Raw genomic sequence first — 22,002 nt, 5'->3', positions numbered from 1 at the left:
AATAACGATTGTCTTACAAAAAGAGTCGACACTGATAGCGTTATAGATTTTTAGCTGCTAAAATAGCCATTTGCAAGTACTACATGAAGTATAGTTCATGTATTCTTGGTTTGCGCAAGAGAACTCTTTTCTTTTTTCGTACATACGAAATGTGAAATTGCTCTAGATGTTTCTAGGTTATTGATTTTCAGGCTTTTCAAATGTTTATTGCACCAAGATAAATCAGATTATGCTTAATGCGAACAAGCGGAGGCCATTACTCTATTTCCCTGTTTTATAAGCAGAATTTTTCTTAAAGTCTGATAAAGATCGTTTTGCAATAAATAAGTGACTTAACTTGTTGGTATTCGATTTGTTTACTTAATGGTCTAAAATGTAGTTGAGAAGCTGCTGTAACTCATTGAAAAATACTTCATATCTCGCTTTTCACATACCAAATTTGTTATTTACTATAAAAGGAGTATTCTTTACAGAATTCTAGAATATTATCGTATACAAGTTCAAAAATTTCCAAAAATAGTAGTCGATAAAATAGTTTTAGTTCTGAAGTGGTTCTAAAATCTTGAGATATGTTGATAGTCTGTTGTTTTGACGTTGTAACAGAAGTTTGATCATTTAAATGATTTTCGAATCTCGATTCAAATCGTATGTACTTTAAATCTGATCTTAGTTTTTAATTTAGACTCCGAGATTGCTAAGTTACCTTTCTTTAAAGTCTGATTTCCTGCGTTAAACTTGTAAGAAGTTTGCTTATAGCTTTAACCCTATTTTTACCTCATAAAGTTAACCGTTCGTTTAAGATAGGATTTATTCTGTTTCATCTAGAACACTAGTAACTCTTCACTGTTTGTTTTGTTGGTCATATTTGACCTGTCTGGTGAATATTCACTTATCAAAAGAAGCCCAACAATTGTTATTTGTTTGGAGCGAAGAAGTATTAGCTGAGAAGAGATCAATTTTGAAGACTTATAAAGCGAAGTTCTGGTTCAATTTTATTTTGATTTGCTCTACTTTTTCTTCATTTTGGGTTCTATGTTGTGAACAGGACCTTAGTGAAATTCCTGAGCTTCGCGTTGTTTGTTAATACTAAGTCGTGTATTGCTCATTGTTGTTTAAAAAAATGTTAGACACGACTGATTTGTCGTTCGGCCTGAGGCTGGGATTGGATTTGGCGCTTCATCTGGACATGGAACAGAACCATGCTTATGAAAGTGAGACCAAGATTGGTATTGGAAAATGTGAGTCTCAACGCTGCGCTAGGAAGGAAACGCAAGTTTTGGAGTCAGAAAACGCTTTTGATTTCTCATTTCACAATAACTTGTTTTTAACAGGAATAGCCGCTTGCTGTGCAAGTAGCACAGAATGTTCCGACCATGTTCTTTAAAAACTACAACTTTTTTCTAATTTGTCGTTTTTTGCGCATGGTGTGCTGAAAGCATCTGGACGAAAGCTTAGATTTTAGGCATATTTTACATAAATAGTAGAAAATTGCAAATTGGACTGCATTTTTGTGAAAAATTACTCGAAAACCCTGAAGAAATTAGGCAATTTTTCTGAATCTTTTATTCCGACCATTGAAATTGGAGAAGAACTTTGTATGGCGAGGAACAAACAACAACAGGAACTTTGTATACAAATAATCATCGGAATGGGTCGAGTGATGTATCATATAAAAGCCCTTTCAGTCATAATTTGAACGACATTAAAAAATTTTCTTACTTTCGAGAAAACCCGTTGAAGTTTTTGATTTTCGTTCTAATTTCGAGCGAATAAGGTGAGCAATCAGGCTTATTTTGTTTTTCAACCAAAAGCATTTATCAAAAATAATCCTCATAATGGGTGGAGTGATTTTTCATATTGAAGCCCTTTCATTCCTGATTCGAACGACATTTAAATCTTCCAAAAAAAATCCCAGTATCGAGATAAAAACGGTTTGAAATTTTTGGTTTTTTGTCTATTTTTACTCGTAATTCGAACATTAATAAAACGTTCAAAAATTGTCCCAGTGTCGAGGAAAGCTGGCTTAGAACTTTTTAAGTTTTTTTTGAGCGAGTAAAGCAAGCCTTGAAACTTTTTTTTTGTAGTAATTTTTTTTAAATTTTTTTAGTGCCATTTTTAGAATAAAATATTTAAAAAAACTCAAACCCTTCAGAGTTCTGTTTTAGTTTTTTTTTGAAATTTTTCGAAGAAAAAACGTTGCCGATATGCCTTTTTTAATGTGACTGTAGAATATGCCTAATTTTTAGGTTTTCTATATATCTTTTCATCACACCATGCACAAAAAACAACACTAACTTAAACAAAATGCATGAAAAAAACTTTTTGCATATTTTCAGAATATGGTCGGAACATTCTGAGCTACTTGCACAGCAATCTGTTTTCCTCGTTTCTTTTTGCAGACATTCTCGCAAGGGCGCTAAAAACTTCGAGAGTAAATGGAGTAAAACCAAATTTTCGGGTCTTGAATAAAAGTTTCAAGGCTTAGCCTTGTATAATAAGCCTGTTCGCTCGCTTTACTCGCTCGAAATTGAATTAAAACTTAAAGTTTTTGCACCAGTTTTCCTCGACACTGGGACAGTTTTTAGTAGTAATGAACTTAGTGAGTACTCTTTTATAGCTCTGGCTAAATTTTTTAGGAAAAGGTCTTAAAATTTGTTCACGCTCCATTTTGATTTTTCGCGGTTTGACTTGTGATTTTTTTTAGGTTCAGTGCCCTATATTGTTACAAGGAAGGCAGCCTCCACTATCGAACAGCAAAATTGTAAAGGTCACGAAAAACGTGATTGACTTTTTGAATTAATTATCAGAATTGAATTAATTATCAGATTTCCCAGCGAAATAAAAGTTTTACCCATTGATCCAGTTTTCTCAAATTGGGGTAATTTTAACAAAAAAATGTCCATCATAAATTGTTCTACAAATTCAAAGAGCTTTAAGGCCATCTATTTTTTTCTTCGACGTTCAAAATTTGAAAATTTATGCCAAAAAAACAAGTTTTTTTTTTCAGTTTCCTTGCGTTCATTACTCTTCAACTGTCAGTTGGCTATATTTTGAAAGTCTAAATGTTCAAATTACGACTGAAAGGGCTTAAACGTGATATTCCGTTGATTAATTGTGGTACCTGATTTTGTGTGAAAAACAAAAGACTAAAACACCCGAATACAAAGTTCCTCCCCATTTTCAATGGTCGGATCAAAAAAGATTTTTTTTCAGCATCAGTGGAATCGAATTCCTTGCTGAAGTGAAATTCTTTTCGAAGTTGGGAAAGTTACGATTTTAACTCATTTTTTGGTTGCTGAACTGAATGAAGTGTTTATGCTTAGATCAGCAATGCTGCGAGTCCAACTACAACACAAACACTCACTTCTTATACTCTGGAGACCAAAACCAACCAAATCAACTTCAAGAGAAAGAAGCGAATAATAGTCATAGCAATCCTAGCAGCCAGTCAAACTCACGCTCAACTCAGCAAGAACTGACAAAACGTAGAAACGAAAGAAGTATTACCAATGATATCAGTGGCAGCAATGGTACTATTACCATTGGATGTGATGACATCACGATAAATAGCAGTGCTCTAAACCAACAGAGATCTGTATTGACTACCTCTTCTCAACAACCTAGTCCACGTGCTGCTGTGAACTCTAGCAGTGATCATGTTAATATTAGAAGCAGTAATCTGAAACCAAGTCAAATTTCACACCAACAGTTGAACTATACGAACTTGGAAGCATCGAATGGTTCTAATGTAAACAGACCACATCAGTCAAGGGACACAAATAGCTCACCAGGAGCTGTTTTACCAGCACAGTATGTAGTACCGAACCGTGTGCAACATGACAAGCAACATCAAGGCAACAGTAACTTAGGTTGCCTCTCCCCATCTTTAGTACAGAGACAAACGAATCTGAGTTACGGCAACAATGACAGAACCCTGGACATTAATTCTGCTGAGCGAGATAATGAGTTTTGTGTGAACCCAGGCAGAGATATTTATTCGACGTGTGAGGATACGCATGGTGGTGGGAGTCAGTATCTAACAAGGAAGTCACCTTCCACGCCAGTGAGAGTTCTGAATCGTAACAACGCAGGTAAAAAAATGTTCGATGTTCCCGAATTCTGTAATCCGGAATATTTATGCGATTTTGTCTTGTGCCCGATTGAAAAAAAAATTAAACTACAACTGACGCAAATATGCTAGATTTTGTGATCCAAAAGTAATGTTTAAATTGAGTTGCCCGATGGCTGAAGGAAGTCTACTTCTGGCTTCTGAAAATGGAACTCTGAAATAAAAGTAGATCCAAGTTACTCTTTGCTTCGGGGACTAAAAAAATGTTTTCATCAAAATTTTCTTGCCGCTTCTAACTAGATCTAGCATGAATATTTTTCATTGTTAGTTGTTTGATTTTTAGGAGGATCCCAATTATCGATGGTCAGTTGTGAGAGCAGCGGATCCAACTCCCATTCCCTTTATCCCCCCAACGGCAGTGGCAGTCTAAACGGAGGAGGAGGAGGAGGAGGCAACACCCTTAGGAAAACAGCGATTGGCCAAGGACTAGTCCCCCCTCTCTACAGAGATAGAAGCATGGGACACAGAGAAGGAGGGGGGCGGAGGAGTTTTCTGGAAGAGAATCTAGCCCAGCTGTGCAATTGTAAAAAAGTGGGCTTCAAGTACACTGCCCAACAGGAGCTGACGATAAGAGTCGGTCTGTTCCTATTCAACCAGTGAGTTCCACGATTTAGAAGTTATGCTAGAAGAAGTGCTTACGAACTTTTCCAAACTGTTATTCTTTTTTAACTGTCCTGAATTAGCGATGTTGCTTGAAAATTGACAAATGAATGTGGTTGTGGTACAGAAGGAAGGATGCTGAAAGAACTTTTCATTAGTTCACTAATCTTTATGGGTATGAACTCTGGTGTCAGATAAATAAATATCAGTTTAATTGAAGTAAGATTTTTCCATCACAATTTTTGTCAATCTTTTTACGTTGCCTCCGTATTTTACAATGAAGGAATCATTCTGATTTTGACAGGGATCCAAAGAGAGGCATCAGTTTCTTGACTGAGCGGGGCTTCTTGGAGCGTGAGTGTGCGGATGACATAGCCTACATGTTCGCCTGCTACAAGAGGGGACTGAACAAGACACAGGTGGGCGAGTATCTAGGATCAGACAAGCCCTTCAACTGCCAAGTACTAAAGTGAGTATTGTAGTTTTGATTTAACCACTCTCAAATTATGGAAAAAAATGTGCTTGATAGTTTTGAGTGCATTATGTCAAATGAATCTATCTATATATTATATATTTAAATGCGGGATTCTCTAACTCTCCATTTAAGCTTTTTCAACGTATTTTTGCATGATTAACGATGGATTTTTCTCGCTTAAGCTATATCGTAAATTGCAATGGTTAAGAGTTTTGTTTTCGTTTTTCCATTTCAAGTTCGGTTTATTTCACCAAGTTACAAATTAGTTCCAATAGTGGGATGTTATCAGTGTTCCTTCAAGAGTTGGAAATTTGGCCTCCACTTTTGATTACCCAAATTCTTTTAGTTGACGAGATACAATCATTTTGCGAGATAAAGATTTTTGTGATTTTTTTTCAAAAATTTTCAGAAAACTCAAATTTGAAAAGTTTCTTGAATTATGAAAATCTCAACCCTGTATTTGGGTGTTGCCAGGGTTCTCTCAGGGGTTACAAATCTTGGCTCAAAATGTGACTGCTCAAATTTTTGTAGTTTTTAAGATACGGCGTGTTTTACGTTTTTTTTTCATTTTCAGAAAACTTCGTTTTTAAAAAATGTTAAGTTCCCGACGCTGTACTTGGGTACTCTGAGGGTACTCTAGATATTGGCAAGTTTTTCTTTCAAATGCAACTGCTCAAATGTGGTTAGTTTCCGAGATGTGACGTTTTTTTTTTCATGTGACGTTTTTTTAATATATTTTCAGAAAACTTAGATTTACAAATGTAAAGTTTCCAACCCAGTAGTGGGGCGCTGTCACGGTACTCCCAGGGGTGGCAGTTTTTACCTTCAAATGTGCTTGGTCAATATATTTTAGTTCCCGAGATACCACTTTTTTTACGATTTGTTCAAACCTGAGATATAGAAGTTTACAAAATTGGAATTTCTCAACCCTATTGCTGGAAATCTTTAATACAAAATCTTTAATTCCCAACCATATAATGGGGTGGTCTCGGGTACTCTTTTTTCCAAATTTTATTGCTCAAATTATCTTAGTTTCCCAGATATTCCATTTTTAATGATTTAAAAAAAAACTTTTCATAAAAACCTAATGCCCTCGTTTAGTATTACGGTTTTATTTCTTTCGTTTTTTCTAATATTTTATAAGCAGTTTTCACGTTTTTCAAACTGTTTGAAGCACCGGAGATGCGGTACCTGCTGGTTGCTTTTAATTTTTTAGAGCAATTTTCTGCTTAATCAATTTTACAAATTTTCTCAGATTCCGAATTTTGCGCTCAGTTAACTGGCATAAACGATCTAATAGTAAAATCCATTTAGGGATTATTTAGTCTAGACATAATATAATCTACGTATAAACTTTCTGAAAGTTAGTTTTATCATAAAGTAGATAATGTCATAAATCTAATACTGTATTAGTTTTATGTCATACTGTACTTTTGTATTGTGGATTTATTAAGTTTTCTTGCTCCAAATACTGATCCGTTGTATTCCACGACTGTTTTCAATTGCTTGCGATATGGTTTACTTGCTGCATTTGTTGTAGGAGTTTTGTAGAGCTGAACCGACCGCGTTTCGAAGGCAAACAGATAGACGAGGCCCTTAGATCCTTCCTTCCCATTTTCCGGCTGCCGGGCGAGAGTCAGAAAATAGACAGAATTCTCGTGCACTTTGGTCACGTGTATGCCCTTATGAACGAACATATAGCCCTAATGTTGGGGGGTCCTGCAGTTACAACAGAGGGGGGAAGTTCTCTGAGTCACGAGGAGAGATTGGCAAAAGGTGCCTCTGCGGCGCATGTCTTAGCTTACGCTGTGATGATTCTCAACACAGACTTGCATAATTCGAATGTGCAGAACTCAATGTCTCTGAAGGACTTCAAAAAATGCTGCAGACGTGAGTTTTTGTCTGGCTGGTTTTTGAGGTCTTGATTGAAATGCTTACCTATCGAAAAATAATAATCGTTAGCATAACCTTCCTAAAAGGATTGTTCTCACTTAGTTAGGAAGCATTGGTAAAGTGGTAACTTCTCCGCGCTTTTCAACCAAAAATTGGCTGTTTGAGGCCCACCATGATCCATGCTGGTTGCTTGAGGGTAAAGCAACATTACCCAGCCCTCTCACCCAAAAAAAAATCGAATGCAGAACTTTAATAAGCAGAGGCGCAACAGCGTTTTTCCGTAAGGAGTTGCACAGTTTGTATGTTGGTAAACTCCATCGCGGAAAATCTTCTTAGACTAACTAAGGTAATGTAATTTATGCAGAATCAGATGAGCTGAAACATCTAGAGGACAGTTATTTGGAGGGAATCTATAAGCGCATAAAGGCCACTAAATTCGCCCAGCCGGAAGACAACTCAACTGCAATTGCCCTTCTCGCCAAGAACCTGAAGAACTTCAACAGCAGCATGGTACTTTTGATTACGCTTCTTTGATACGATGTTAAACGGTACCATCAAAATCAAAAATTCAACTCATAGCATGTACATCACCTTAAACTCATATCGAAGGGTTTATCTTTTTTGTCCAGCCTTCAGTTTTGTATTTCGTTTAGTTATATATCGAAGAAGGTCAACGCTGTCCATTCATAAAAAACATATGTAATAATGACTCTTCAAGGTTACTGAACGAAGCGATTTATTTGTTTTTAGGTATTGTTATTTTTGAGTTATTTCTCGAGGACTGAATTTTCATTCATTTATAAGCTCAATTTAAACGCGTTTACTGAGGGGAAGACAAACTATGCACTTCTATTGCGAAGTGAAAATGGCGCGAAAAAAAAATTAAATTACTTCTAGAGTCGAAACGGGGTAATAATTTTAAGATTTGCCAACTGACTTAAAAAGAACCCATTGTTCCAGTTTTCTCTAATTTGGTTGGTTTTATGAAAAACTTTTACTCTCAAAATATTCTTGCACTTCAAAGAGTTCTTATGTGATATATTTTTTGAAAAATAATTTTAAAGTAAATCTTTTTCGTTTTCTTGCATTCATTGACATGTTTCCACTGTCTGTTAGCTATCATTACATTTTTCAGGTGCTAATTTTTATATTATAGCTAAGAGAATTTTCAGCTCCTGAATCCAGAGATCTGTTTAGGTGATAAGCCAACAAACGGAAAATAAGATTATCATGCCAACAAGCCGAAAATTAATATTGTTATGCAATTGTTACGTAAATATGAGGCAATTTACGTAATTCTTATGTAATTTTGGCTGTAGTTTCGGCCTAAGATATGGCGGTTTGTGAAACATCCGCCGTTCAGGAATACACTTTGAGTTAACCGATTTGTTTTAGGTACTGGAGGAGCCGTTTCGATGTTTGGTGGCAGTGTGTCCATTCAACTACCTCCCGGACCCCAGGAACCCAAAACAGTCAGTGGAGATGCACCTGTTCTTATTCAACGACCTCTTAATGGTAAGTGCCACAATAATATTATCACATTTGAAAGCTTAACTATTCATGATTGCATGTAGGAAAATCAACTTTGGCAGTTAGCGTAAAAATTCATCCTCGTGTTTTCTCTGATATAAGTTTTTTCGTATTTAATTTTATCATTTAGTTTTTTCGTATTATCTCATTTGAAAGCTTAAGCTATTCATGATTGCACGTAGGAAAATCAACTTTGGCAGTTGGCGTTAAGTTCCATCCTCCGGTTTGGTCTGATATAATTTTCGTATTTATTTTTATAGGGAGCGACAAAAGAGAACGTGGGCAAGAAGAAGTCAAGCTCCTCCCGCAATGCTAACGGGGCAGGAGGGGGTGATCTGCTGTCTGTGTTGGCCCAGAACTTCTCCCACCAGTTCGACATTCCCCTCCTCAGTCTCCAAATGGACACTTTCGACCTCACGACTAGTAGCAGCAGTAGTTCTAGACTTCATGTATCGGCTACAGCAATGGCACACAATAATAGGAGCGGTAGGGAATTTAATAGCACCTAGAAGTAATATTGCTTAAAGAGAGTATTTTGTAATACAACAATTGATTCTCTAAGACGTTTCTTTATGAATGAGAGTTAAAAATTTTGAATTTTCTTCAATATATTTTTTTAGCTAACCAGCCAGAATCCTAACCCGGAGGTTAATTATTTGAGGTCAACTAAGCTATGGCTCTCTTACAAAAGCGCACCTTGTAAATTGCAGCGCACGTGAAATTTGAACCCGCAATCATATGATTGCTATGCACCATCACTACCGATGCGCCACAGCACCAATATACGAACCAATGATTGGAAAATGAGTTGGAGTGTCTATTACTGCATCAAACTTAAACTCAATATTTGCCAGCCGTTTTTGAACGCTAATTGGTGGGCTCAAGGAAGAAGAATGTTTATTTTTTATTTCATTCAGGAAACATTTGTTTCGCAAAATTTAACATATCAATTTTTTCAGTAGTTTTGTAAGTTTTTCAGCGAATCTTCAGATTCATTCGTGAAAAATATCTTATTCGAAGTTGACTGAAAATTGAAAGTGTATTGATATGGAAGTTGAGAATACACACTTAACTTGGAGTGGTTTCAGGAATTCCTCAGCAGTGGGGACTGACTCTCTCAAGTCGAGACATGGTGCACTCAGGCATGGGAAGCTACAGCAGTACGGGCAGTATGTGTCAGGGCAAGTGCTCATTCACTTTCATCTGCTCCAACCAAGACGACCTCCTGAGGTTCACAGCCGACATCAGAGCACACACGAAAGACATGACAGTCCTGGACCAGCTGAGAGTGCAAGATAACTTCGAACACCTCATGCAGCAACAGCAGCTGACCAGTAGAGATGGTAAAGATAGAAGTATTCCACTTTGGGCGAACAATACGGGTACTAGGCAGATGCATAATGCAGGCGATAGAGATGATGGTAGTAGTAGGCGAATGGACATGTTGGACACTACAACTAGTGCTGTTTACGGAGGAGACGGAGATACGATGAATGGATCCTTAACATACAGGTAAATGATCATCTCATGAATTGTGCTTTTTTGCGAAATTTACTTTATATTGTGTGGTAGAAGAAGGGTTTCGTTAAAGCTGAAGTTATTGCTGACATCTTTTGATATAGCCTTATGTGCATCTAGTGTTATAGCCAATGCAAACTTTGAATTCAAACTCCAATGCAAAAGTTTAATTTTATGAGCTGCTTAATATAATTTACTAATGATGTGTATTTGACTCTGATTAGGGGTGCTTACCACCAGAACGAGAGCGGGAGCCACGGCAGGACCAAAGACCTCAGTCTCACCCGACTGCACGGGGGAGGGGGAGGGCATGAGAAACGGTTCAGCAGAGACCTAAGAAGCAGCAGAAACAAATCGAACAGCATCGATAGTCTATTAGATCCTTCGGCTATTCTGACAAACCACTCGAGAGACGGTGGAGATAACTTCTACTCCCAGCAGTGTAGAACACTGGCTGCAAATCAACAGAAGCAGAATGGAAATCATTATAACCACAGACAAAACAACAACGGTAAGCTTTTCAATTAAGAAGAACAAAATATTAGAATTCTTTGCGTAATGGCCAGATGGATGCTATACACCCCAATAAATTAGTGTTTTTTACCCAATAAGTATCTATAGTTGTCATTTAATACGGTAATCGTTAATTTTATAAGCCAGACTTGATGTCTTGCCAACTACCCGCCAGTTTTTATTTATAATTGTTTCACGGGCTGATTTGGATTCATCATTTCACTCCTTTTGAAAACCACTAGCTGATAATTATATTGGTAAATTGATCGAAATCGAATCCTGTTTCATTCAAAATATTGACATAAAAAATATTGTTTTAGCCTCTAAAATGTATGAAAATTGCTTTAAATTATATATTGATATCTGGAGGTGGATTTTCTATCAATCTGCCATTTGCATTATGAGTGTTTTGCATTTGGCATTTTCAGCGACTGAGTTTCTCTTTTCAGGGAGGATGGCAGGTCCTCATTCTTACTCCAGACAGTTCTCCAACTACTAACTAGCCTCTAACTCAACTGAACTGTATGTGCTATAATAAGTGTGTACAATACACGGTCAGTAGATGGCTAGTTGGTCAGTTGAGAGTAAACCGAAAAGATCCTTAGACAGACGATGAAGGTAATTTAGAAGAGTAGTGTTCGTCTGTTGTCCTGCTTAGTTTTTATAGTTTCATTAGTAAACTAAACTGTACTACAACTGTACTTGTACTAACACTTTATTACTACGGACTTAAACAGTAGTTTTTAGATGTGAAATAGAGATGTAATAATGAAGGAAAAGATACCTAATTTAAACGCAAATTTAGGATAGTCTGTTTTTTTTAACTCAATTGATTGCATGTTGTTGACTTGTTCCTATTTTCTTTGTGAAAACTAACTTCTCGTATGCTAGTTCGGACATCTTCATTGAATTTTTGAGGATATCAATCTTGACTAGTTGTTGCATGACGTTGAATTAATTCGATCATGAGTTTTGATAACCTTTTCAAGCCTTTTTTTGCTTAGCTTTTGGTGGTTCTGAAGCTAAAGCAAACTGAAGGTTCCCGAAGAGTGACACGAGTTACTCTAAAGTCAAAGCGCGTAGTTTTAGCTATTTATATTTGGTGCACCTATTTTACAACGAGGCGTTTAAAATAGAGGAGACATTTTTCAGTATGCTTTGCTCGACCATTGGGCTTACTTAACAAAGGTGGACATTAGTTAAGTAGGTAGCGATGGCAAGAAGAGTTTTCAGTGGTTTATATTATTACCAACTACCTGTTCTGTAATTGTTATCTTTTGTCTTGTCTTATATTTTCTGATCTCTTAAGATGATCGCTCATGGGGTCCATTTTTGCACGGTTCAGTGTGCACTTTAGTATAATGATTGGCGATTATGATGAAGTTTGCAGTTTGAGATTGAGTGTTGTCGATGTTTTAGTGGACGAGGAGGAGCCTTATCAGCTGGGCAAGAATAGACAGTTACCACGAGATCACTCTCAATTCAATTCACCTGTGAGTAGCTATACCTATAGTACAGAATGTTAACCTGATCCAGACATTTTCGCTAACAGGGCATGCTTTTGTACCAGGGGTGGATTTAGGAGGGCGGACCCCCCCCCCCCCCCTACAGGGATTCGACCCCCTGCCGACCCAAAGGGTCCCACCTTTGTAGTATTTTGAGATATCCATTTTTGGTGACGGACCCTAAAATTTTTCTTAAGGCGCCTATGGAGCCAATATAGACTAAATTTGAGGGGGAGCGCGCGCCGGAAAAACGCGATTTTTTGGTAAAAATTTTCCAAAAAGTGCGTAAAAACGGCTTTTTTGGCCGTTTTTTTTCAAAATTTTTAAATTTTGCTTTGAGAGAGCTCAGAAAATCAATTTGGTCGATCTAAAAAGAAGGTCGACAAAATTTTCGAAGTTTTTTTGAAAATCCGCCCACTCGAGAAAATCGTAGATCCGCCCCTGTTTTATACGCCTCCGTTTTTTTCCTAACCTAAGACACTCTTTTGGCCGCGTGGACTTGTATGAAATCATGTGTGCCTAATTTAAATGTATTTATTACAGATTACATCCTCACTACAACAACCACTACAACTAGAACCAACTTTGCTTGATACAGCCAGCGTCTCCTCTTCCACTTCATCGAGCGACCCATTCGTCCTAATCGAACAAGATGACTTCCTCCAGCCCCCTCGTTATCCAAATATCCAACACAGTTCTATCAGCCTAGCTGTAACCCGTACCGATTATCTCACCACTTGGGATGACAGTATTCGTCAATACGCTCCTGGTGATAATGATGTTCCAAATTTATCAAATGAGTTGACTGCAAGTCTTCAAATACCAATGACATGTAAGACTATGTCTGGAAACATACGCAGTGAAGGGGTTCCTGGGTCCCGATCGAGTACCCTTAGCTACTCGCCTTCATTGGGTGGAAGGAGACCGGGCGCTAGGAAAAATACAAAAGCCAGTCCCCTCTCACTTCTGGTTCAATCTCTTTCGCTGTCCTCGCCTACTCCATCGTCATCTTCAGGTCACTCAAGGTCACGGTCGATGCCATTAAGTGGTCTGCTGAAAAAGAACGGAACTAAGAAATCACCTAATTCTAACAAAACTGAAGTTGACATGAGCAATAGAGATTTGTCAGCAAATGCAGGGAAAGTTTTTTCGGGCAGTTCGGCTAATGTTTCTTTCGAAATGAATAATAAGGTCAAGCAGAGTTCCAGTTTTACCCGCGCAGTATGTAATAAAGTAGCAAGTCCCTTTTTCTCCCGACGCCGCAACTCTATTCATTCTTCGGAATCCGTTGGTCCGCAACCATTAACTCTTCAGAGGAAATACACGATTCGTGATGTGATTCCCCCGAATTCATCAAGAACTCCAACTGCATCAAGAAACTACACACGAGAACCTAAACAGATGAATGAACATCTTAGCCACCAAAATGATTTGGAGAGTTCGTTCGAGATCAGAAACGAACGACCTGTGATGCATGTCCAATTATCGACTTTCAGTCCATTAATACCGGATGGGTGGGAAGAGGGGGGAAACGGCGAGGGGGGCTGGGAGACACCAACTCAGGAGATGATGAACAAAAGACGTGCTAGCGACTTGGACTTCCTTCAGAGCGCGCAAAGGCAGTATCTTAACTCGCTTATATACGAGAATCACTCCAAAATGAATTAGCTGAAATAAATTATGGACGAACTCCACGAAGCACCTCGCTGAGAAAACTGTAGATAAATAGATTATTTTGATTATTTATAACTTTAATTGTTCATGTTAAGTTAGAATTAGTTATTGTCTATTTAATTGTTGAAATTGCGACCATTGGAATTCGACACGGACCAATTGATAAAATTTATTGAAGCAGTGAGAAGGCAGTCGATAGTGGCAGTAAACTAAATAAATTTATTTTTATAATGTTTGAGCTAAATTGGTTGTCTCATTGCGCGAGACTCACTTTCTAATTCTGACAATCTCATTATAATTTTGTACACTCTTACGGTGCTGTTATTGTGCACGAAGATTTTAATTTAATGTTAAGTCGATTTTTTTATGATGATGATGATGTAGGTTTTGCCACTCAGTCTTATTGCAAAGGTGGACCGTATGATCAAATTGCTTGGCAGAATAAGTACGTCTTAAGAGCTCGTTTGAATTTCTTGTAGCTGTTCAAATTGCGCACAAAAACAGGCAGAGTATTATATGTAACTGCTTCACTTTGAATAAATGACCTATTGTGCTGTTCAGTACGGCAGAAAGTTACTTCATAATTCTTTCCTTTTTTGATCTTCGTAAAAGTTTAGGCTAAAATAAATTGATCAGAGGCACTTTTATCGTGAATTTTAAACTTGATACACGCGACTTTATACTGAATCCTTTGTTTAACCGGAAGCGAGTATAACTCTTTGAGTAGAGCACTGGTGTGACAGTTACGCCTCGCATTAAAGTCTCATCTAGCAGTGACATTTTGAATTAGTTGTAATTTTTGACGAGCAAATTTTTTCTCTCATCCATGAATTTAAAAATTTGGCTACCTAAGGCAAGCAGAGTCTAAATTTTGTTGATCTGATGTTCTGACAACTTTGGTAGTAGAAAAAAGTTAGGAGAAAGCTGAATTTTGTTCCAACTATAGTTGGTACCAAAACTAAACAAGCTCTCGTATAGTTTAATTTTGGTTACTAATTTGAACCTTTCAGTCGTGGTTCTGATTCCAGTGACGTTTTCTCAGTGCCGAGAAAATTGGTCTCAATTTTTTGGCTTTTAAGTCTCAAACTTAGTGCAGAGCGGCTGTTTATCTAGAGAGAAAACTTTTTACGATTAGTTTAGTTTTAACTTGTAAAACAAATAGTTCTTTTTTTTTATTTGCTTTAAATGAGATGAATATTCAGTTTTATCAACTGGACATTTGTTTACTTTGAAAGCAATCAACCTATCTCAGTGTCGAAGAAAAAACATAGAAGTTGAAAAATTTAGTACAAATTCCAAATTTTTGTTTTCAAGGTTTTTTGACGCATATACTACTAATAAAATATGTACTACTTGTAAAGCGCCAGGTGCTCAATTTTTTCTGACAACTACCGCCCCATAAAATATGTGAAAAACTGGCATAAGTGTTGTTTTTTCCTCCCAACTTTAAGCTTTTCGAGGAAAGTTCGTATGGGTCTAGGCGGAATCCCTCCCCTGAAACCCATTAGGAAAAATAGAAAAAAATCAGAAAAGATTAAATTTTAAATTTTTTTTTATCAACATCTATACATTATTTAATTGGTATTTCACATGACACATTTAAGAAGTCCCTATGTTGTCATGTTTAAGCATTTAACTAATGTTTAACGAAAGAATTTTTATACATTGTTATGCTTAAACAGTGTAACTTGGCCTTTTAAAAGACTATTTGCCAAAACATTGCAAAACAGTGAAACAAAAAATTTGATAACTTTACTTTGCGAATCGAGGAAAAATGTAGTTGAGCATTCGCGCTCCAACAGAATTTAAAACTTCGACTTGAGTAAATATATTAACCCTTGCAATGTTTTGGCCTTTTAAAAGACTATTTGCCAAAACATTGCAAGGGTTAATATATTTACTCAAGTCGAAGTTTTAAATTCTGTTGGAGCGCGAATGCTCAACTACATTTTTCCTCGATTCGCAAAGTAAAGTTATCAAATTTTTTGTTTCACAATTTAACTAAAATTTAAATTCTCAAACTTATAGTGGGGTGCTGCTAGGGTACACTCAGGGGTTGAAAATCTTGCGTCCAAGTATGACTGCTCAAATCTTTTTGGGTTTTCGAGATGGCGGTTTTTGTGATTTTTTATTATTGTTTCAAAAAATTTGGAAATAAAATAAACTAACCGAACTTGGAATGCTCAACGATGTACTGGGTTGCTGCAAGGCTACACTCAGAAGTTGCAAAACTGGCTTCCAAAAATGACTGCTCAAATCTTTTTTGGTTTCCAAGAGTTTTTTGATTTCTTTCATTTTTTTTCTTCCAAAAATTAGATATAAAAAACTAACAGAACTTCAAATTCTCAATACTAAGGCGCGGTACTGTCAGTGACATATCAGCGTTGAAAATTTGCATTTTATATTTGGACTGCTTAGGTCCCTTTAGTTTCCGAGATTTGGCTTTTTAAATTGAAATTTTCAAATTATTCAACTAACTGATCTTGAAATTTTCAACTGGGGTTCTGTAGGGTACATTCAGGGCGTACTCTCAGGGTCGAAACTGGCTTTCTAACTTTTACCGCTCAATTTTTTTGTTTCTGAGATATGGCGTTTTTCATGATTTTTAAAATACTTTTCAAAAAACGTAGATTTGAAAACTAGTGATATAACTTGAAATTCTTAACCGTAAGATTGGATGCTGTCAGTTAAAAATATAGAGTAGCAAAACTTATTAAATTTTTTCATATGTTCAGCCCGAAGTTGAGGCTTTGTTCAGCCCGGCTTTATCGTTTTTTGTATAATTATGAGGGTTTGTAATTGCCAATTTGGGATCTTTAATGCGCACTATTTACCAGTTTGGTATTAATGCGTTTCTTCAAAATTACCAAAAAGTGTCGGCAAAATTACCAACAATTTTTGCAACGACAAGACTTCTTAAGAGATATTATTAATTAAATTTTTAACCTGAAAAAGCAACTTATCGTTGCTTTTGTTTTCTCTTTGGAGTCCAGAAACGTCTTTGAATTGATTATCTATGTTATCAATCGTGATAGATCAGCCTCAGGGTGAAAAAATGACAACCATGAAAATTTTGTAGTGGCTGTCTATTTTTTGTCGAGATATAAAAAGTTTTTAGTTTCTTGTACGAAATTATTGATTGGCTGAAAATTGGCTAATTGGTCCTAAAACGTTTTTTTTGTGAAAAGACATTTTTTAATCTCAACTCGAATCGCAACAAATGTTTTTCTCTGGATATAAACTTTTCTCTGATATTGACTGTACCAGGAGAAAACATCCGAATTGATGGTACCTCCCCTTAGAGTACAAAGATCTTCTTAAAAGGGTTTGCTGCATATCTATAACTTCCAATCAAAGGAGCTTACTGGATTTACGCTTCTCCTTAGTTTTGGTATATTTTGTGGCCAACAAATTGATGAGACTTGGATAGCTTGAAAATGCATAGCAAATTTTTTGGTAAGGGAAAAAGTAAGCTGAATGTACAATGTTTATAAAATAAGCTTATACAGTTTATACAAGCTGAATACAGTTGAATGCGTATATCCTTTTAATTTTATCAACATCGTTCTATACTAACATCTTGACACAAAACAAATTCTTCTGTGTGATAATTGACTTTTCAACATAAAATAGCAAACTCAACCTATTTTTGATTGAAAATTGTGGGCTTCATTTTTTTTCAGCTGTCGTATATCGACTTACATGCCTTCAAAGGTCCATTTGATTAAAAAAAAATTGAGAATTTCTTATAGTTTTTTCGCTGTTTTGAAAATGATGGGTACGAATTTGAAAAAAAAACTAAAATAATACGAATTTAAACTCAATTATGTACGAATTTAAAAACATTTAAAGTCAAAATTTTTTTGCTCTCCTAAGGTTTCCAAGGCTATCGGCAATTAAAATTTAATTATGTTTATAGGATTTTTGAAAGTTGAAAAACAAAAATCCTAAGACGAGCGCTTTAAAAAATGCAAAAATTATCATGCCTTAAATCGTTTCAATTTTAAAACTTAAATAAAAATCAAAAATAGATGCTAATACACGGCAGTACCTAACCAAAATATTATCTACTTTTCTAAAGATAATTATTAAGGTTAATGTACCTATAAAATAGTTTTTAAGGTGTTTTTCAGATTGATTCTTATACTTCTATATTAAATATAAGTAAAAATTGAAGGTGTTTATAGCTAAGTTAAAGTGTACTTAAGGTAGTGCAAATTTACCTTAATTGTTGCAGTGTTTTATGGTTTTTTAAAGATTATTGTTTGTTTGTAATGAGTTTTTTCTGTAATCTTTGTAAATTATAATTTTTTTGATCATGGGGTGACTTTTCATACGTTTTTGAAGTAGCTAGCTTCGAAATGATGCTTTATGAAATGCTGAAAAACATCTTGGTCTTTGTTTCTTTTATAGTTGAAATAAGCTGAGGTTAAACTCAGCAGCTCACAATTAGAGTAACTAGAGCAAAAGTTATCTTTTAAAAAAATGATAAATTAGTCCCGTCGTCGATGATACATATCCTTCTTCTCCTTTTTAAAATAAAAATCTCTCCTAATAAGATTTTAGGCGACACTACGAGCTGCATTTCGCCTTGACATGATATGTGAATATCTGTCTTGAAATTTTAATTTTTCTACTACAACAAACTATAAAAAAAAACAAATTGACAGTAAGATGCTCTCATTAGTCGAAAACGTTTTAACACTTGCTTTGATTTTGTAGAATAAATTCTCCTCTTTTCAGCTTGGTTGCCGAGAAAAACACTTTAAAATGTTTCAACGATGTTTTGTTTTGCTCAATTAATGGCGTTTTTTATGTGCCCTTCCATCAACTTAAATTTACTTGCCTCTTGAACGCTCTTGTCTGTTCTTTTTTTTCCAAATCGACGATACGATATAGTGATGTTCATGTGAAATACTGTACTGCAGTCAGAATAATAAAAATTATAGCTTTCGGTAATCAATCACCTTGCAACGTGCAAGTCAAAACTTATCAAAGCATAACTGGTGTGACCCAGTGTAGAGCTCAACTGCTCTGAAGCGTTTTGCTGTTATTATAGCCTCTCACTTGCCATGATATCATTCACGATTACGCTTCTTTTTGATGAATTAAAAGAAGTAACATAAAACAAGAATAACCGATTGCTTTGCAATTAGCACAGAAATATCCGACCATTTATATTTTTCTATAAAAAAAATAAAATTTTGTTTTAAAAATTTGTTTTCGATAATTTTCATAATTTTCTTTTTGGTTTTTCTGCTTAATTGAGGACCTGACTAGCGTTTTATCTGAAATCGTACACAATTTCTCCGTACACAATTGTCGTACGCAATGCGAAGAAGCTCTTCACTCTAAATGGTTCTGAAGAACAAATAAAATTCTGCCCCTCCGTTTTTCTTAGCATCCAGAAATTTAGCCGCAATTCAAATCAAGACTCAAGGGCTTATCTTTGGCTTATTTTCAACCAATTGTTACGGATTTATTTAGGTTCAGGACCTACCCATTTATTGACAAGCTTGGGAAATCAATTTCCTTCATACATTGTTTCCGTGAGCTTACCATACAAAATTCAATTGACAATCCGTTTGCCTCAAACTGAAAACATAGTAATTTATACAAATCAACATCAATAGATATAAAAAAAACAAGCAGAGACGGATCTAGGATTTTCTCGAAGGTGGGATTTTTTCGAAAATTTTGTTCACCTGTTTTTTTCTAGGTCGACCAAAGCGATTTTCCGAGCACTCCAAGAACATTAAAAAGATTTTAATCAAAAATTTAGAGCCGCAGGCAAATGTTTGGAAAAACAGGTCAAAAAAGCCGTTCAGAAAACTTTTTGGGCACTTTTTAGAAAATTGTGACCAAAAAATTGGGTTTTTTTTGGCGCGCGCTTCCCTTGAAAATTAGAATATTCTGGCGCAATTTGAAAATTAAATTTTTTTTTGTCTATTTTCATAGTGGTCAGATGTTTTTTTGCTACTTCGATACAAACCAGCTGTCCTTGTTTTCAGGGGCGGATTTAAAGGCGTTTTTTCGGCGAGCGCTCCCCTTCAAAATTAAATTATTTTGGCGCTTTTAGAAAAAAATTTTAGGGTTAGTCGGTCAAAAATGGATTTCATAAAATAATAGCAAAAGGCGGACTCTCTGTTCGGTGAGAGGGGCAACTATGAAAATACCCAAAAAAAATCTCAATTTTCAAATTGCGTTGTTTGTTGTTCTTAGCGTGATGATGAAAAGATCTGAATCAAATTGTAAAATTTTGACAGAAAGCAACTTAGATAAACATGACAACAATTTGCCTCAAAATGAGTTGAAAAAATAAATTGAAAAAAAATTGAATAAAAGTTTTGAAACCTTCAAAAATGTTTTTGATTTTTTTTTTCAAAAATCCATTGTTTTTTTTAAAAAAGTTTTATTCATTTTATTCATCTTCTATTCACACTAAGATAAAGAAACGTCGCAACTTGAATTTAAGGGAAATTGATTTAAAGTAATTCATTGGGTCGGAAGTTTTTGTGCTACTTCAACAGAAACCGGCTATTTTTTTGTTTCAATTATTGCAAAAAAGGGGCAAGAAGTAATTTCGAAAACAAATTTATTTGAGTAAAACTTAGTTTTCACTACTTAGCTTTGTTTCTTAACTTGCTATTCGATGCCCATTTAAGCCTATTATAAGCCTGCTCGCTGGCTTTTTTCACTCGAAATTCGACTAAATTTGGACCAAAAATTTCAAACCGGTGTTTTTGGACACTGAAAAAACACTTCAATAATTATTTATTAGATTTCAAATCACAAAATTGAGGGCTTTAATTCGGTATAACACTCAATCCTTTCCGACGATTATTTCTGGTACCTGATTTTCCTTGGGGAAAATGAAACAAATACAAAAATACACCTGATTACCTAGTTCATTCCATTTCTAGTCGTTAGAATTCAATAGAAGACAAGAATAATTGACTATTCCAAGCTAGCGCTATTTTGATTGCCGCTTTTTTGGTATAACTACTTTTAACAATGAAATTTTACTGAAGTAAAAAGCAGATCATAAAAACTTGCTCAACAACGAAGCTCAATTTTATATGAAAATGATATGATAAGCATTTTTTGACCAAAATTAAACTCTTGTTTTTGAGAGTCAAAATGCATTTTTTCAAAATTTGTTTTTAAAACTCATGTAATTTCATCCAGAAACATCGTTAAAATAATTTTGAAGATTTTATTTTTTCTATAGCAAAAAGCCTATCATAAAATTTTTATATATGAAAATATTATAATAAGCATTTTTTGACCAAAATTAAACTCATGTTTTTGATAGTCAAAATGCATTTTTTCAAAAATTTTTTTAAAACTCATGTAATTTCATCCAGAAACATCGTTAAAATAATTTTGAAGATTTTATTTTTTCTATAGCAAAAAGCCTATCATAAAAATTTTATATATGAAAATATTATAATAAGCATTTTTTGACCAAAATTAAACTCATGTTTTTGATAGTCAAAATGCATTCTTTCAATAAATTTTTTTTAAAACTCATGTAATTTCATCCAGAAACATCGTTAAATTAATTTTGAAGATTTTATTTTTTCTATGGCAAAATGCTTTTCATACAATTTTCATATATGAAAATATTATAATAAGAATTTTTTGAACAAAATTAAAATCATGTTTTTATTGAGCAGAAAGATTCAAAAGATGGAAACAGATTCTCTAAAAGCGTTTAAGACAGTTTTTAAATTTTGTATGACAATTGTATGATAAGCATTTTTTCCATAGACGCCATACATGAAATTGTATGACAAGTATTTTTCTTTTATGGACGTCAACCCGGGATGTTTAACTTCCGGTTGATTTTTTGGGCCATCAGCTTTTCGTTTTATATGACTGTTCATGGTAGTAAAAATAGTTTTCAATGAAAAGACATAGCCCAAATATAGCATTTTTAATAGAACTGCGGAGCTATCTAATAAGAAATACTTGTTTGGCGTTTTTATAGTTGCACAGGTCAAACTGTGAAAAAGGCGCTCGTGAAAACTTTCATCTCATTTTGGGTCTGTTCACACTCTCTACATTATTTACCTTTTGTTTGAAAATTGGTTGAGTATTGCATTTTTTAGTGTTGCTTGGGCTTTTTCTGCAGCACTCTTGTAGGTCAGCATACTGTAACA

At 35.2% G+C, this 22,002-nt stretch overlaps 1 protein-coding gene across 5 annotated transcripts in view; it reads left to right on the top strand.

Annotated features, from left to right (window-relative positions):
* The window catches only part of LOC134842882 (uncharacterized), a 33,570-nt gene extending 19,374 nt beyond the window's left edge, over positions 1-14,196 (top strand). For 3 of the 5 annotated variants that reach the window (XM_063859389.1, XM_063859390.1, XM_063859388.1), the window contains exons 4-14: positions 3,324-4,091; positions 4,413-4,725; positions 5,034-5,198; positions 6,745-7,094; positions 7,462-7,607; positions 8,493-8,612; positions 8,888-9,113; positions 9,716-10,139; positions 10,370-10,656; positions 12,078-12,151; positions 12,707-14,196. In XM_063859389.1, coding sequence (XP_063715459.1) covers positions 3,324-4,091; positions 4,413-4,725; positions 5,034-5,198; positions 6,745-7,094; positions 7,462-7,607; positions 8,493-8,612; positions 8,888-9,113; positions 9,716-10,139; positions 10,370-10,656; positions 12,078-12,151; positions 12,707-13,831 — 3,998 coding nt within the window. In that variant the 3' untranslated portion in view covers positions 13,832-14,196. Of the gene's footprint in view, positions 1-563; positions 1,239-3,323; positions 4,092-4,412; positions 4,726-5,033; positions 5,199-6,744; positions 7,095-7,461; positions 7,608-8,492; positions 8,613-8,887; positions 9,114-9,715; positions 10,140-10,369; positions 10,657-11,107; positions 11,277-12,077; positions 12,152-12,706 lie in introns of those variants that run through there. The other 2 variants (XR_010162563.1, XM_063859391.1) reach the window with 2 other exon arrangements.
* Positions 14,197-22,002: the final 7,806 nt, after the last annotated feature.

Source organism: Symsagittifera roscoffensis, chromosome 3 (assembly GCF_963678635.1).
Source record: "Symsagittifera roscoffensis chromosome 3, txSymRosc1.1, whole genome shotgun sequence".
Taxonomy (NCBI): Eukaryota; Metazoa; Xenacoelomorpha; order Acoela; family Convolutidae; genus Symsagittifera; species Symsagittifera roscoffensis.
The sequence above is the reverse complement of the archived record's forward strand: the minus strand, read 5'-3'. Positions and strand labels throughout refer to the sequence as shown.